The sequence below is a fragment of the Chiloscyllium plagiosum genome, unplaced genomic scaffold, assembly GCF_037043375.1.
Source record: "Chiloscyllium plagiosum isolate Xiang-an unplaced genomic scaffold, Cpla_swu_hap1 HiC_scaffold_47, whole genome shotgun sequence".
NCBI lineage: Eukaryota > Metazoa > Chordata > Chondrichthyes > Orectolobiformes > Hemiscylliidae > Chiloscyllium > Chiloscyllium plagiosum.
This window is the reverse complement of record NW_028270185.1, coordinates 21,797,251-21,811,860: the sequence shown is the minus strand read 5'-3', so window position 1 is coordinate 21,811,860 and position 14,610 is coordinate 21,797,251. Positions and strand designations below refer to the sequence as shown.

The 14,610-nt window shown below is 45.7% G+C and overlaps 1 protein-coding gene across 1 annotated transcript in view; it reads right to left on the bottom strand.

The window, feature by feature from the left end:
• Positions 1 to 9,211: 9,211 nt before the first annotated feature.
• The window catches only part of LOC122542715 (tripartite motif-containing protein 54-like), a 31,189-nt gene continuing 25,790 nt past the window's right edge, over positions 9,212 to 14,610 (bottom strand). The window contains exon 4 of the mRNA XM_043680696.2: positions 9,212 to 9,868. Within this exon, the coding sequence (XP_043536631.1) occupies positions 9,212 to 9,868 (657 nt within the window). The remainder of the gene's footprint in view (positions 9,869 to 14,610) is intronic.

Sequence of the window (14,610 nt, the reverse complement as noted above, 5' to 3'; positions counted from 1 at the left end):
TAGGGTAACGAAACATCTGGAAATGAACCTTTCAGCTCAGCAAGCAAATTTACATCCAATATAATGAGGAGCTTGGAGAGTCACAGGTAGATAGGATAGTGAAGAAGGCATTTGGTATGCTTTCCTTTATTGGACAGAGTATTGAATGCAGGAGTTGGGAGGTCATGTTGCGTCTGTACAGGACATTGGTTAGACCACTGTTGGAATATTGTGTGCAATTCTGGTGTCCTTCCTATTGGAAAGATGTTGTGAAACTTGAAAGGTTCAGAAAGAATTTACAAGGATGTCTTAAGGTTCGGAGGATTTGAGCTCTAGGGAGAGGCTGAACAGGCTGGGGCTGTTTTCCCTGGAGCATTGGAGGCTGAGGGGTGATCTTACAGATATAGATAAAATCATGAGGGCATGGACGGGATAAATAGACAAGGCCTTTTCCCTGGGGTGAGGGAGTCCAGAACTAGAGGGCATAGGTTCAAGGTGAGAGGGGAAAGATAAAAAAGAGACTAAAGGGCAACTTTTTCACGCAGAGAGTGGTGCATGTATGGAATGAGCTACCAGAGGGAGTGGTAGAGGCTGGTGCAATTATAGCATTGAACAGGCATCTGGATGGATATATGAATAGGAAGGGTTTGGAGGGATATGGGCCAAGTGCTGGCAAATGGACTAGATCAGATTAGAATATCTGGGTGGCATGGATGAGTTGGACTGAATGGTCTGTTTCTGTGCTGTATATCTCTATGACTCTGTAATTGTTTGCCCACCAGAAATCAGTGACCCAGGGCATACAGATTTAAGGTGATTGACAGGAGATTTGGAGGGGACATGAGGAAAATAGTTTTCACCCAGAGGCTGGTCAGGATCCAGAATACGCCTCCCAGTTTGGTCGTTGGGCCAGAGACCCTTAACTCATTTAAAATGAATCTGGATCTGCCTCTGAAGTGTGAGGCTAGCTACCAGGTGCTGGTAAGGGGATTAGAATGGGCTGCTAGTTTATCCAGCCAGTATAGATATGATGGGGTGAATGGCCTTTCTCTGCGTTGTAGCTTTTCTGTGTTTCCCTTCTTCAATGGGAATCATCCACCAGTTAGTGTAGCTAAAGGCAGGCACTATGGGGCCAGAGTCTGTGGCTTGCTTTGAGATAGAGCAGATGGACCGAGAAATGGCAGGAAGCATTATGCAGCCAAACACCCCACCTCTGTGTCCAGTACCATTGTGAGACTGAGAAAGGGTGTGCGTACATCTGATCTCACCAGAGCCCCCAAGCAGCCCATTTAATCTCGGTAATGGCTTGTTAAAGCCCATCTCTGGAAACCTTTTGCATTTTCTTGGAAAGTAGCTGGAGGCAAGCAAAGACCAGAGACTCAGAGAGTCATATGATATGGAAATAGACCCTTTGGTCCAAATTGCCGACCGGATATCCTGAACCGATCGAGTCCCATTTGCCAGCATTTGGCCCATATCCCTGTAAACCCTTCCTATTCATTTCAGGGTGAGTGATGAGGCAGGATAAGTTTTAAAAGGTAAGTCTAAATGCCTACCTCCTTGAAGTAAATGTTATAGCAGCACGTGACAAGTCAGGAGAGAAGTCTGGATAGAATGCGAAACTTTGCCAGTTTTGGAGATGGTCATCCTCCTGGCATCAAGACAGCTGCTGCTTAAGATTCCACCTGAACATCAGGAAGTGAACGACTGGGAATGGGAGCTGGCTCCTCTGAGATCGAGGCTGTCAGAGATGAGGATCTCTCCAGCTGCACTTGGAGGACAGCCATCAGAGAGGGAGGATGGTTGAGAAGGAGGCAAGACCCTGAGTATGGGATCCACAGGCAGAAGTGAAGAGATCCAGAGCAGTGCCAGTCCGTGGTACAAACTCCCTCATTGAGGACAATCTGCAGTCCTGATGTGGCTGATACGAGTGTGTAAATGGGTCCCCACTTCGCCTGAGCTTAAAGGGCCGAATGGCCTACTCCTCCTCCTGTTTTTAATGTGAGGAGGCCACAAATAATCACTTTATTTAATAACTACTTAGATAACTGGATAGAAAACCAGATACTGAAACTTGCTGACGATTCCAAAGTAGGCAGCATTATAAGTTGGGCAAAAGTGAGGACTGCAGATGCTGGAAACCAGAGTGTAGATCAGAGTGGTGCTGGAAAAGCACAGCAGGTCAGGCAGCATCCGAGGAGCAGGAAAATCGATGTTTCAGGTAAAAGCCCTTCATCAGGAATGGGTGGAGAGATAAATAGGGGGTGGGTGGGGGGGTAAGTTGTGTAAATGGAAAAAGAAAATCAGAAAAAAATCACAGGTAAATTCAGGAACATGGAGAAAACCAAGGCAAATAGATTTCAATTTAGACAAGAGAGGTCATCCACTTGGTGTGATCAACAAGACTCACTGCAGAAATTCACCAAGCTCCTTAGACAGCACCTTCCATGATCATGTCCACTTAGAAGGACAAGGGCAGCATATGCATGGGAACACCACCCCTTGAAAGTTCCCTTCCAGGTCATTCACCATCCAGACTTGGAAATATTCCACCGTTCCTTCAGTGTCACTAGATCAAAATCCTGGAGTTCGCTAATGGCATTGTGGGTATGCTTACTGCAAGAAGGTAGCTCACCACCACCTTCACCAGGAAAACCAGGAACGGGTAATAAATGCTGCTCCAGCTGGCAATGCCCACATCCCATGAATGACGAAAGAAAGCTCACCTGGAATATGATAAGCTGACAGTGCACCACTGAATTATCAGTCTAGATTATTGTACTTGAGTCCTGAGAGTGGGATTTGAACCCCGAACCTTATAACTCAGATTTGAGACCCACTGAACAATGGCTGATACCCAAGAATATCTGTTTTAACGAGATTACATGCAGACGTGTATGATTTAGCCCAGGGTATTAAATAATATGTTGCTGGATTCTGGAAGACATTAACCTACAAAGTGTTTGTTGACCAGTGTTAGATAGTGTTGTCAATTGAATATTCTGGCTAGTGTTACTCGAAAGGTTTTTCTGACTTTTTGCATGTGGCAGATGTTGGGAAGCAACAAAGTTGGCAGTAGCTCCTTTGTATAAATTTGCATATCCCACATGGTGATGCTCAGAATTGAAAAATGAAAGGAGCACATAAATCTGTGCTCCGAAGTACTGTGCAATGAATCAGTGCTCCTCCAAGTTGAATAACACTCAGAGGAAGTGCTGAGGGTGGCAAAGACACTGAATGCATTCCAGATGGGGGTATTCAATGGCCGTTAACAAGAATGGCTTGGTAGCAGCATTGCTGACTGAATCGTTAAGGCCATAACTACTAGATGAGATCTGTGGCAGGTAGCCTGCCATCCCTATCCTCCACACCAATCCATTTATCACAGAGAGAGAGACAGAGGGAGAGAGAGAGAGAGGGGGGGGGGACTGGCGGGGTGGGGGGAGAGGGATGCGTCTGTCCATGAGAATATCACTAGGATTAACACCAAATGGTCCTTGAGGAGGCAAAGTCTCCTCTGGATTCCACATTTTAACTTTTTTAAGCTCCATCTCCCTCACCCCCTGTTCTTTTGCTGTCCTCCCACATTCTGACTGAATTTAGAAACCAAATGGTGCTATATTGTCATGAACCTGTCTGCTAGTTTGTTCTGTAACTAGACTTCTGGCAATGTGTTGCAAAATCCTCTGTAGAAGGGAATAATCATTGATCTGAAACTTATTATCGGAATTAACTTTCTAAATCAACACAAGCTTCTGTTAGTCTCTGAATAACAGGAGAATAAACATGATCAAAAACTTGTTGGAAGCTGCATCTAAAATTTATTAACACCAAAGAGCAGGTAGTGATGGAAAATTAACACAGCAGATTTTATTTGATTGCAGAAATTTTAATTTGTTCTGCCTCAGAAACAAAACAAAGTGTTTGACTCTTTGCCAACTCTCCCAGCCTTGCTAAAAACTGGATGAGTGCCCATCACAGGAACTTAAGGGTTGTGTCTCTTCAAATTGAAGACTCCAACCTCTATCTTGATGTGTTGGAAAAAAATGATGATGAATTTCGGCAGAGGTTGCTGAGTACATGTTAGCCCCTCGCCACAGAGCAATTAATCAACACCACTGCTTCCTCTTGGGCAATGAAGATGTTTCTGCTATCAATTCTAACACTTCCCAATGCATATGCTCCATTATTCCACTTTCCAATTACACCTTAAAGTACTGCACTGTTCCTGAGAAATCAATGCTCTGACAACACCAAGATCTTGCATTCATAAGGCATTAGGAACAGGATAAAGTGTTTTGTCAACATGTATAAAGGAAGCAGACAGTAATGGAGAGATTGAGAGAGCAAGAGACTTCAGTGTAAAACACACTTGAGGGAATACTGCACTGTTGAAGCTTCAATCTTTTTGATGAGCTATTAAATCGAGGCCCCCATCTGTTAATTGGATGGAGACAATGGGGATCATTTCATAGATTCATAAAGCACAGAAAAGGCCCTTCAGCCCATTGAGTCTGCACCAACATACTACCACTAAAGATGCACTAATCCCAATTTCCTTCACTTGTCCTATGTCCTTGAATGTTATATTCTTTCAAATATTTTTAAACGTTGTAAAGTTTCAAGTCTCTGCTCACTTCCCAGACAGTGCGTTCTGGATTCCCGCCACTCACTGAGTGAGAATGTTTTTTTTCCCAAATCCACCCTGAAATTATCCCCCCTCGTGATTGACCCCTCAATCAAGGGGAATAGCTGCTCTCTATTCACCCTGCCCACACCTCTCATATCTTACACACCTCAATCATGTCCCCTACTCAGTCTTCTATGTTCCAAAGAAAACAATCCAAGCCTACCTAGTCTCTCCTTTTAGTTCAATTTCCCCATCCCAAGCAACATCCTCGTGAACCTTGTCTGTACCCCCTCCAGTGCTATCACATCCTTCCAAAGTGATGTGACCAGAACTGCACACAGTACTCCAGCTGTGGCCTGATCAATGCTCTCTACAGCCGCAACATTACCTCCTTGCTCTTATAGTCTATGCTATGACTGATGAAAGCAAGTTTCCTATATGCCTTCTTAACAAACGTATTCATGTGCTCCGCCGACTTGAGGGATCTGTGAATAAATACCTAGAGATCCCTCTGTTCCTCTAAGCTACCCAGTGTACTGCCATCATTAAATACCCCTTCAGCTTGTTTCTTCTTACAAAGTGCACCACCTCACATTTATCAGGGTTAAATGCCATCTGCCACTGGTCTGCCCAACTGACCCAATTATATTTTCCTGTAACCTACAAACATCTTTGCTCTTAACCACTCCACCGTTCCTGATGTTATCTGCAAATTTGCTGAACATTCCCCTCACATTTTCATCTGTATCATTTATGTTTATAACAAATGTACAAAAACACCTATGTATGTAACAGTTGTGCTGCTATAAATGGAATGTACCTAGGTTAGGAGGTACATGTCTGTGTACCTTGGTAAATAAAATCTTTATTTGTTTAAAGATTGGCTCAGTTTTGTCCTCCACTGCTGGACTTTCTATCTGCTGACGGCAGTTTGGTAGCTGTGAATTATAAAATGCCACTCACATTGGCTGTCGAGGTCAGTGACATTCGTCTGGGTGCTATTTTATTACAAGATGGCGCAATTGGTATCAAACAGCCTGTCAGGTATTTTTCAAAGAAACTAACAGCATATCACCAGAAATATTTGACGATGGAGGAGACATTTCAGTTGTATGTTGGCTCTATATCATTTTGAAATAGATATCACCAATAACGTGAAAGTAGCTGCTATCTATATGAACCACCATCCTTTCTTTTGACAAATGTTTGGGCAAGAATGTACAGTAGTTTCGGTGGAGTTTAATTCTCCAGCTGTACAACTTAAAAATCATTCATGTGCCAGAAAAAGAGTATGTTATAGCAGACACATTGTCAAAAGGACGTATGACAGAAACTGGTTGCTATGATGAAAATGGACTTAAGTATGGTTGGCTTGTAACTCATTGTATGTATAATATCCAATTATTACTACTGTTAATGTCTCATAGAAATAGAGTTGAAAATAATTTTTTATGAGTATCACAATTCACTGAGGTAATACTCTGGAAATCAAGTCCCATCATTCTTGAAGTTGTCTCAAATGTGAAAATTTAATTAAACCACTGAATTGTCAGTTTAACCTAACTGTTCACTTGAAGTGATATACACACCAGATTTTTACCTTTAACAAGAAAACCAAAACTTCTTGCAATCAATCAGCTCTGATGATCAGAAAGAAACATGAACAGCTAACTTATAACTCTCTGAACTTAAACTCTACCGCTTTTAAAATATTCCTAGACACATACAAACAAACACATGAGACAAGACATGAACATTATGGTTGGAGAAGGAAGTCACTGAAGCTTAGTCCTGACACGAGTCTGAATTATAGCATCAATACATTGTTTTCCTTTCAATTCCTTTCAATATTTTGATGAGGACACAAATTTGACAACAAACTGATTCTCAATCTTTTCATTCACTCCTTGAAGATTTACCCTTTCTGGGTCTCTGAAAGTAGACACCCACCCCTCATTCTTTCAAGAAGGGAATTTGCAAGGTGAGCAATAACACGGAATTAGCTGCACAAAATAATTGTTTTATTTCTCCTCTCAGAGAAGAGAAAGAGCTGAACAGTAGTACTTACATTATCAACCACCCAGCTGTAACCACTCACCCAGGAGCAAATCAAGAAGTTGTTACTATGCTGATTATTCCTGTACACGCACACACACAAAATTGATCTTGATTGAAAAAAAAACAAACAAAAGTCTATCAGTGGGCAGAACAGTCTGGAATGCGCATGCACACACGCACACACTTGAGGTAACTAGCATTCTTCTCCACTGCTTGAATTAGACAACATTGGAGATACAACTCAAAATGAGTTCCAGTAGCTATTTTCTTTTACAACTGTGACACTTACTTCCACGGTTTAAAGCCGTATTTTCCCACGTTATATTTGCATCGTCCAAAAATGAAAAGTGGTATTTACCGGGGAATACTTCTTAATGAGACATTTTCAATTATCTTTGTGGAAGGTGTTAGGACAGATGTGATTAATATATATTAATTTTTCAGCATTTGGATTTTAAACTAGTGGCATATGGGTGTTAGTCTATTTTTGCGGAGGGGTTTAAAAATTAATTAGGTCAGTCTTTTCAGAAGCATGATTTAAGTATGTGTCAGAGAACAGGACTGCAGGGCCTGAAATATTACATGCACATATTCTCAGGGAAACTTCAAACAGGGAGAAGCTTAACAAGATAACTAAGGGACTGACGATTGCTTCCAAGTGACAGAAAGCCGTATCTAGCAGGCATGTTTGTTTTATCCTCCAGGAATACACAACAGTAAGAGTTCAAAAGTTAGTTTCAACTCTACTGGGAGGGGATGAATGAAAATGAATGTTTTCATGTGTACCACCTATTATCATAGAATCCCTGCAGGCCTTTTAGCCCATAGAGTCCACACTGATCCTCTGAAGATCATTTCACCCAGATCCACCCCCCTGCCCTATCTCTGTAACCATGCATTTCCCATGGCTAATCCACCTAGCCTGCACATCCCTGGACATTTACATGTTGTGAAGACCACAGTTGAAGAAATATTCCCCTGCTTACCCCTATGTCACAAGTGAAAATCTCTTCAAATCTGAGTGCTGCAATTCAGTTAAAATGTAGACAGGGCAATAAAGGATTCTCTCAGGTTCCTGAATGCTGGAATTCAATCAGGTTGCAAGGCATCATAACTACAGAATCTCAACCAATCTGCGAAGCTAAGGATTGTGAAGTTTGCTGTTCACATATCATAAGAACATAAGACGTAGGAACAGAAACTAGGCCTTTCAGCCCATTGAGTCTGCTCCGCCATTCAATCGTGGCTGATAAACTTCTCAACCCTATTCTCCCACTTTCTCCCCTTGATCCATTGGACACTCAAGAACCTATCTATCTCCGTCTTAAAGACACTCAATATCCTGGCATCCACAGCCTTCCATGGCAGTGAATTACATAGATTCACCACTCCCTGGCTGACAAAGTTTCTCCTTATCTCTGTTTTAAAAGGTCTTGCCTTTAATGCTGTGCCCTCGTGTCCTGGTCTATTCCTCCAAGGGAAACATCTTCCCAATGGCAATGCTACCAGTGATGGCTACATTTAACTATCCACTCTTCATGAACAATTCAGACACTGCTCTGTGTATCTGTTGATTATAAAATTTATCTTTTTGGACTCTCCTCTTACACGTGGATTGGAAATATATGTGTTGCATTAGTATTTCTTGTTTGTAGTAATGAATAAACTGACTGTTCATCTCTTTTCAAAACAAGAAATGCTGGAAAGCACAGCGGGTCAGGCAGCATCTGTGGAGAGAGAGCAAGCTAATGTTTCGAGTCAAGTTGCCTCTTCATCAGAGCTGACATGAAGTGTGGAGGGGCCAGCATTTATGCAGTAGTGGTGGTGGGGAATGGTGGTGGTGTAGTGCTGGGAGAGAAAGGATGTTGATAGTGCAGATTAAGCCATCACATCAGCTCTGACGAAGAGTCATCTCGATTTGAAACGTTAGCGTGCTTTCTCTCTATGAATTCTGCCTGACCCGCTGTGATCTCCAGCGGTTTTTGTTTTCACGACAGACCCCAGCATCTGCAGTAATTTGCTCGTCCTTGCAAAACGAGATCATTCGGAAGCAGGGATGTTTTCATTGTAACCAAAGGAGGGGCTGGGTGGAGCGCTAGCTCGTCCCTCTTCATCTGGGAGCCTAATGTTCGAGTTATCCCACCTCGAACCAAACCCTCACCTGGAGCTTAGCTGGAACAGAATGAGATCACCTGTGGGGAACACAGACCCCCTGGTTTTCTCAATCTCTCCTTGTACTGACAGCCCTGCCATTGCAGGCATTAGCCTGCTGAACATCCATTGGACTGTGTTTGTGATGAGTAAATCCCTCTGCCTATGAAGGGGACCCAAATTGCCCAGCTCGCTACCTGTGCATACTCCCTGCTGTAACTCTAGTGGATAATAAGGACTAGAGATGTGAGAAGGAAAAGATGTGGAACAAAGACAAAATGTACAAAGTGTTTTCAGAGGTGTTGAATAAAGTATTTGATATTTATTATTAATAAAATATCCTAAATGCTTTGGATTGTGAATTAAATATGTTGTTTATCCTTAATAAATTGTTTATACATCTATCCCATCCAGTGGCAGCACCTCCATCTCCTGGGCTGGATCAAGGCAGTTGGATGTACTGGAGGTGGACAGGAAGGACTCATATTCATCGTAACTCGTGTCTGCCTCTTTACTTTTGAAGCCCAAACTCAGTATAATTTTGTGGATGATCTCATCCAGAGCGTCTGCCGAGGGAACGTTTAGGTTTGAGCAGCTTGACATCCAGGCATCATGCTCCTCTGCGCTCTTCAGTAGCAGGTTGTTGGTCTCCGAGGAAACAAAGTCCTTCATGTCAATGCCCTTGACCAGCTCCTTGAAGTAGTGGGAGACTGAGATGCTGCCTTCCTTCGGGATCTGGGGCAGTGCCTCCTGCTGGGAGAACCTGGCCACCTCTCCCCGAAGCTGCTTGTCCTCCTTAAGGAAGTGCACGGGGTTCAAATGGGAATCCAGTAACCGCTTCATCTGCAGGTAGAGCTGGGTCGGACCGTGGAGAGCAGCTAAGATCTCCTGTAGCTTCTCAATCTTCTGGATCCTCTCGCTCTCCACTTTCATCTTCAACGTATTAATCTTAGACTTCAGTTCGGTCAGGAGACTCGCCCCGACAGCGTCGATCATTGTCTTTGTGTCTTTGCAGGCGGACACTATGTCAGTTATTAACTTCTCAATCTCCTGTTGGGACAGGGAAAGGAAATGATTGGAGAATAGACCCGTACAGTGAAAGTGAGCAGCTAGAGACTGTGGATGCACAGTGATTGGCTGGACTCTCAATTGCAAGCTAATGACCATTTCCAGCAAGCAAGAATCAAACAATTGTCCCCTGAAATGGAATGGCCTTACCTTCGCTGAATCTCCCATTGGCAAATAACATGGGAGTTGCCATTGATCAGAAACTGAACTGGATAATCCAGCGGCTACATCAGCAGGTCAGACGTCAGGGATCCACAAGAGGTAAGTGGCATGTAACTCACCCCTCCGCCCCCCCCAAACCGACTCTCCCAAACCCTTTCCACCATCTACAAGGCAACAAGTCATGAGTATGATGGAATACTAGGCGAAAGTGAGGACTGCAGAGCCTGGAGATTAGAGTCGAGAGTGTGGTGCTGGAAAAGCACAGCAGGCCAGCTCTTCCTGATGAAGAGCTTTTGCCCGAAACGTCGATCCTGCTCGAAAGCCGCCTGACCTGCTGTGCTTTTCCAGCACCACGCTCTCGACTCTGATAGAATGCTCCTCACTTGCCTGAATGAGTTCAGCTCCAACAACATTCAAAAAGATTCGACACCATCCATGACAGAGCAGCCTGGAGAAAGTGAGGGCTGCAGATGCTGGAGATCAGAGTTGAGAGTGTGCTGCTGGGAAAGCACAGCAGGTCAGGCAGCATCCGAGGAGCAGGAGAATCGACGTTTCAGGTGTAAGCCCTTCACAACAAAGCAGCCTGCTTGCTTAACACTACACCACCAACTTGACCATTTCCTTCACCACTGGCCCTCAGTAGCAGCAGTGTGTACCATCTACAAGATTCACAGCAACAATTCACCCAGACTTCTTCAGTACCTTCCAATGCCCCAATGTCAAAGATGCGTGGCAATAGCACCATCTGCAAATTCCTTGCCAACTCACACACCGTCCCGATTCCCTTCATGGGATGCGGGCATTGTTAGCTGGGCCAGCATTCATTACCCATCCCCCATTGCAATGGAGAAGGTGATGGTGAGCTACCTCTAGAGCTGCTGCAGTATATATGCTGTAGGTACATGCATGGTGCCACTCGGGAGAGAATTCCAGGATCATGACCCCGTGGCAATGAAGGGCCGGCAATAGATTTCCAAATCAGGATGGTGAGTGGGTCAGAGGGAACTTGCAGCTGGTGGTGTGCCAGCATATCCAATGCTCTTGTCCTCCGAGATGGTAGTGGTTGTGGGTTTGGATGGTGCTGTTCCAAGGGCTATGGTGATTGGTAACCCCTGGGATTTTGATATTGAGGGAATTCTGTGATGGTGATATCATTAAATGTCAAGGGGCAACGATTAGATTCTCTCTTGTTGGAGATGGTCATTGCATGGCACTTACTTACTTACCACTGCTGAGGAAGCATCACTGGTCTCAGAGCTCTGCTTTCTCCCACAGATGCTGCCAGGCCTGCTGAGTTTCTCCAGCAATTTCCGTTTTTGTGGGAAAAACATAATTTAATTGTGCAAAGGGCTTTATGATCGAAGGTGGGAGCAGTCCCTTGGGATTGTTCTGCCATTCAGTTAGATCATTGCTGAGTTTAATCTTTACTTCAGTTTCCCACCTCACTTATAGAATCTTTAACCAAGTAACAATTTATTAACCCCTGTTTGAAATTTTCAATTGGCCACCGGTATTTCAGGGTGGGAGTTCCGGATTTCCACTCCCCTTTGTGTGTAATCCTAATGTCCTTTAGGGAAGGAAACTGCCATCCTTACCCAGTTCAGCCTACACGTGACTCCAGACCCACAGCAATGTGGTTGACTCTTAATTGCCTTCTGGGCAATTAGGGATGGGCAATAAGTGCTGACCTGGCCAGTGATGCCCTTATTTCCCGTGAATGAATAATAATATAGTGTTTCCTGACATCAACTGTGTGGAGTTTGCACATTCTCCCCGTGTCTGCGTGGGTTTCCTCCGGGTGTTCTGGTTTCCTCCCGCAGTCCAAAAATGTGCAGGTTAGGTGAATTGGCCATGCTAAATTGCCCGTAATGTTAGGTGAAGGGGCAAATGTAGGATAATGGGTCTGGGTGGGTTACTCTTCAGCGGGTCAGTGTGGACTTGTTGGGCCGAAGGGCCTGTTTCCACACTGTAAATAATCCAATCTAATTTCTGAATGGTGCTGCTTGCTTGTTAAAGAAACGAGAATGGCAGGGGAGATTTAACGTGATGTGCAAATGAAACGGGGTGATGTGAGAAAAGAAGTGAAGGATTAGTGTGTGGAATTCACTGTTCTCGAAAGGTACTGGGGACAGGTTCAAACTGAAACATTCAACAGGGCATTGGACTGTCGGTTGAACAGTAATGGTCTGCGTGGATATGCAGAAAAGGCAGGAGATTGGCACTCAATAATTAGATTAGATTAGATTACTTACAGTGTGGAAACAGGCCCTTCGGCCCAACAAGTCCACACCGACCCGCCGAAGCGCAACCCACCCATACCCCTACATTTACCCCTTTACCTAACACTACGTGCAATTTAGCATGGCCAATTCACCTGACCTGCACATCTTTGGACTGTGGGAGGAAACCGGAGCACCCGGAGGAAACCCACGCAGACACGGGGAGAACGTGCAAACTCCACACAGTCAGTCGCCTGGGTCGGGAATTGAACCCGGGTCTCTGGCGCTGTGAGGCAGCAGTGCTAACCACTGTGCCACCGTGCCGCCCAGTAATAGAGCTAGTGTAGGCACGATGGGCCCAATGGCCTTCTCCTGCACTGTAATGATGCTGTGAATTTTAAGGCCCTACCCCACCATCCCTGCACTCATCACAGGAGTTCACATCTCGATGTTCGACTCCATCAAAGCCCTCCATCATCTTGAGCCCTGCATTTAGATCGGCCTTTCATTGGCGCCACCCTCCTTATTCGGATGGTGATGGATGAGGGACTGCTCCGTGTTCTTCACAAATCCGAGAGCTGTCAGCATCTGCCCAAGCGGACATGTGTCTGATTTCTCTGTTTAGCAGCAACACAGCGGTGGTTTGATGCAGACTTTGGTATTTAGCTGCATTGGTGAGTTCACCAGCAACAGGAGCCCTGAGGACATTCCGTGGGTGGGATTAGTCATGACTCATGAACCGTATCTCATGACAAAAGATTTCCCCCCTCGAGATGCTGGAAAGAGCACTGAAAGGTGAGTCAATGTTATTAAATGGTTGAGTATCTGAATGCTGTTCAACTGTGTCCTGTGATTACCCTGCAATTAAGCATATTGTGTGATTAATTGCTCTCCATTGAAATGAATGGGGCTGCTCTCCCAATCACTGACTTGTGTAATTTAAATCAGTATTGAGTGAATCAGAGCTTCCCTCATGGCCTAGTGCCAAGCCACCTGTACGAGAGAGTGCCGAGCTCAGCCCTGGGCAGGGATTGCACATCTCTTCCTCGTTCTGTTGTCATGGGGGCTGAAATGAAGCGGGTGTGACACTCTGATGTTGACTTGGACAGCCATTCCAGGTGATCCTGTACAGGGGAGAGTGGTCCCCACCATCTGGGATCTGGTATGACCAGGTCAGCACTGCAGGACGAGGAGGATCCGAGAGGTTTTCACCGTAATATCAACAATCAGTTTGAGGATTCTGTTTGATTTGCACATGGTACATTTTAGCTTGAAGTATTTTATTTGTTCTTCCTTTAAATTTCAAGAGCGGCGCAGACGCTTAGTGCGGAGGATCACAATGGGGTGTCTGTGCAAGGGTCTCACTGTGTCCCCTCAGTGAGGGGTCTCACTGTGTCCCCTCAGTGAGGGGTCTCACTGTGTCCCCTCAGTGTGGGGTCTCACTGTGGGGTCTCAGTGAGGGGTCTCACTGTGTCCCCTCAGTGATGGGTCTCACTGTGTCCCCTCAGTGTGGGGTCTCACTGTGTCCCCTCAGTGAGGGGTCTCACTGTGTCCCCTCAGTGAGGGGTCTCACTGTGTCCCCTCAGTGTGGGGTCTCACTGTGGGGTCTCAGTGAGGGGTCTCACTGTGTCCCCTCAGTGATGGGTCTCACTGTGTCCCCTCAGTGTGGGGTCTCACTGTGTCCCCTCAGTGAGGGGTCTCACTGTGTCCCCTCAGTGTGGGGTCTCACTGTGTCCCCTCAGTGAGGGGTCTCACTGTGTCCCCTCAGTGTGGGGTCTCACTGTGTCCCCTCAGTGTGGGGTCTCACTGTGTCCCCTCAGTGAGGGGTCTCACTGTGTCCCCTCAGTGAGGGGTCTCACTGTGTCCCCTCAGTGTGGGGTCTCACTGTGTCCCCTCAGTGTGGGGTCTCACTGTGGTCCCTCAGTGTGGGGTGTCACAGTGTCCCCTCAGTGTGGGGTCTCACTGTGTCCCCTCAGTGAGGGGTCTCACTGTGTCCCCTCAGTGTGGGGTGTCACAGTGTCCCCTCAGTGTGGGGTCTCACTGTGGTCCCTCAGTGTGGGGTCTCACTGTGGTCCCTCAGTGTGGGGTCTCACTGTGGCCCCTCAGTGTGGGGTCTCACTGTGGTCCCTCAGTGTGGGGTGTCACAGTGTCCCCTCACTGTGGGGTGTCACAGTGGCCCCTCAGTGTGGGGTCTCACAGTGGCCCCTCAGTGTGGGGTCTCACTGTGGTCCCTCAGTGTGGGGTGTCACAGTGTCCCCTCACTGTGGGGTGTCACAGTGTCCCCTCACTGTGGGGTGTCACAGTGGCCCCTCAGTGTGGGGTCTCACTGTGTCCCCTCAGTGT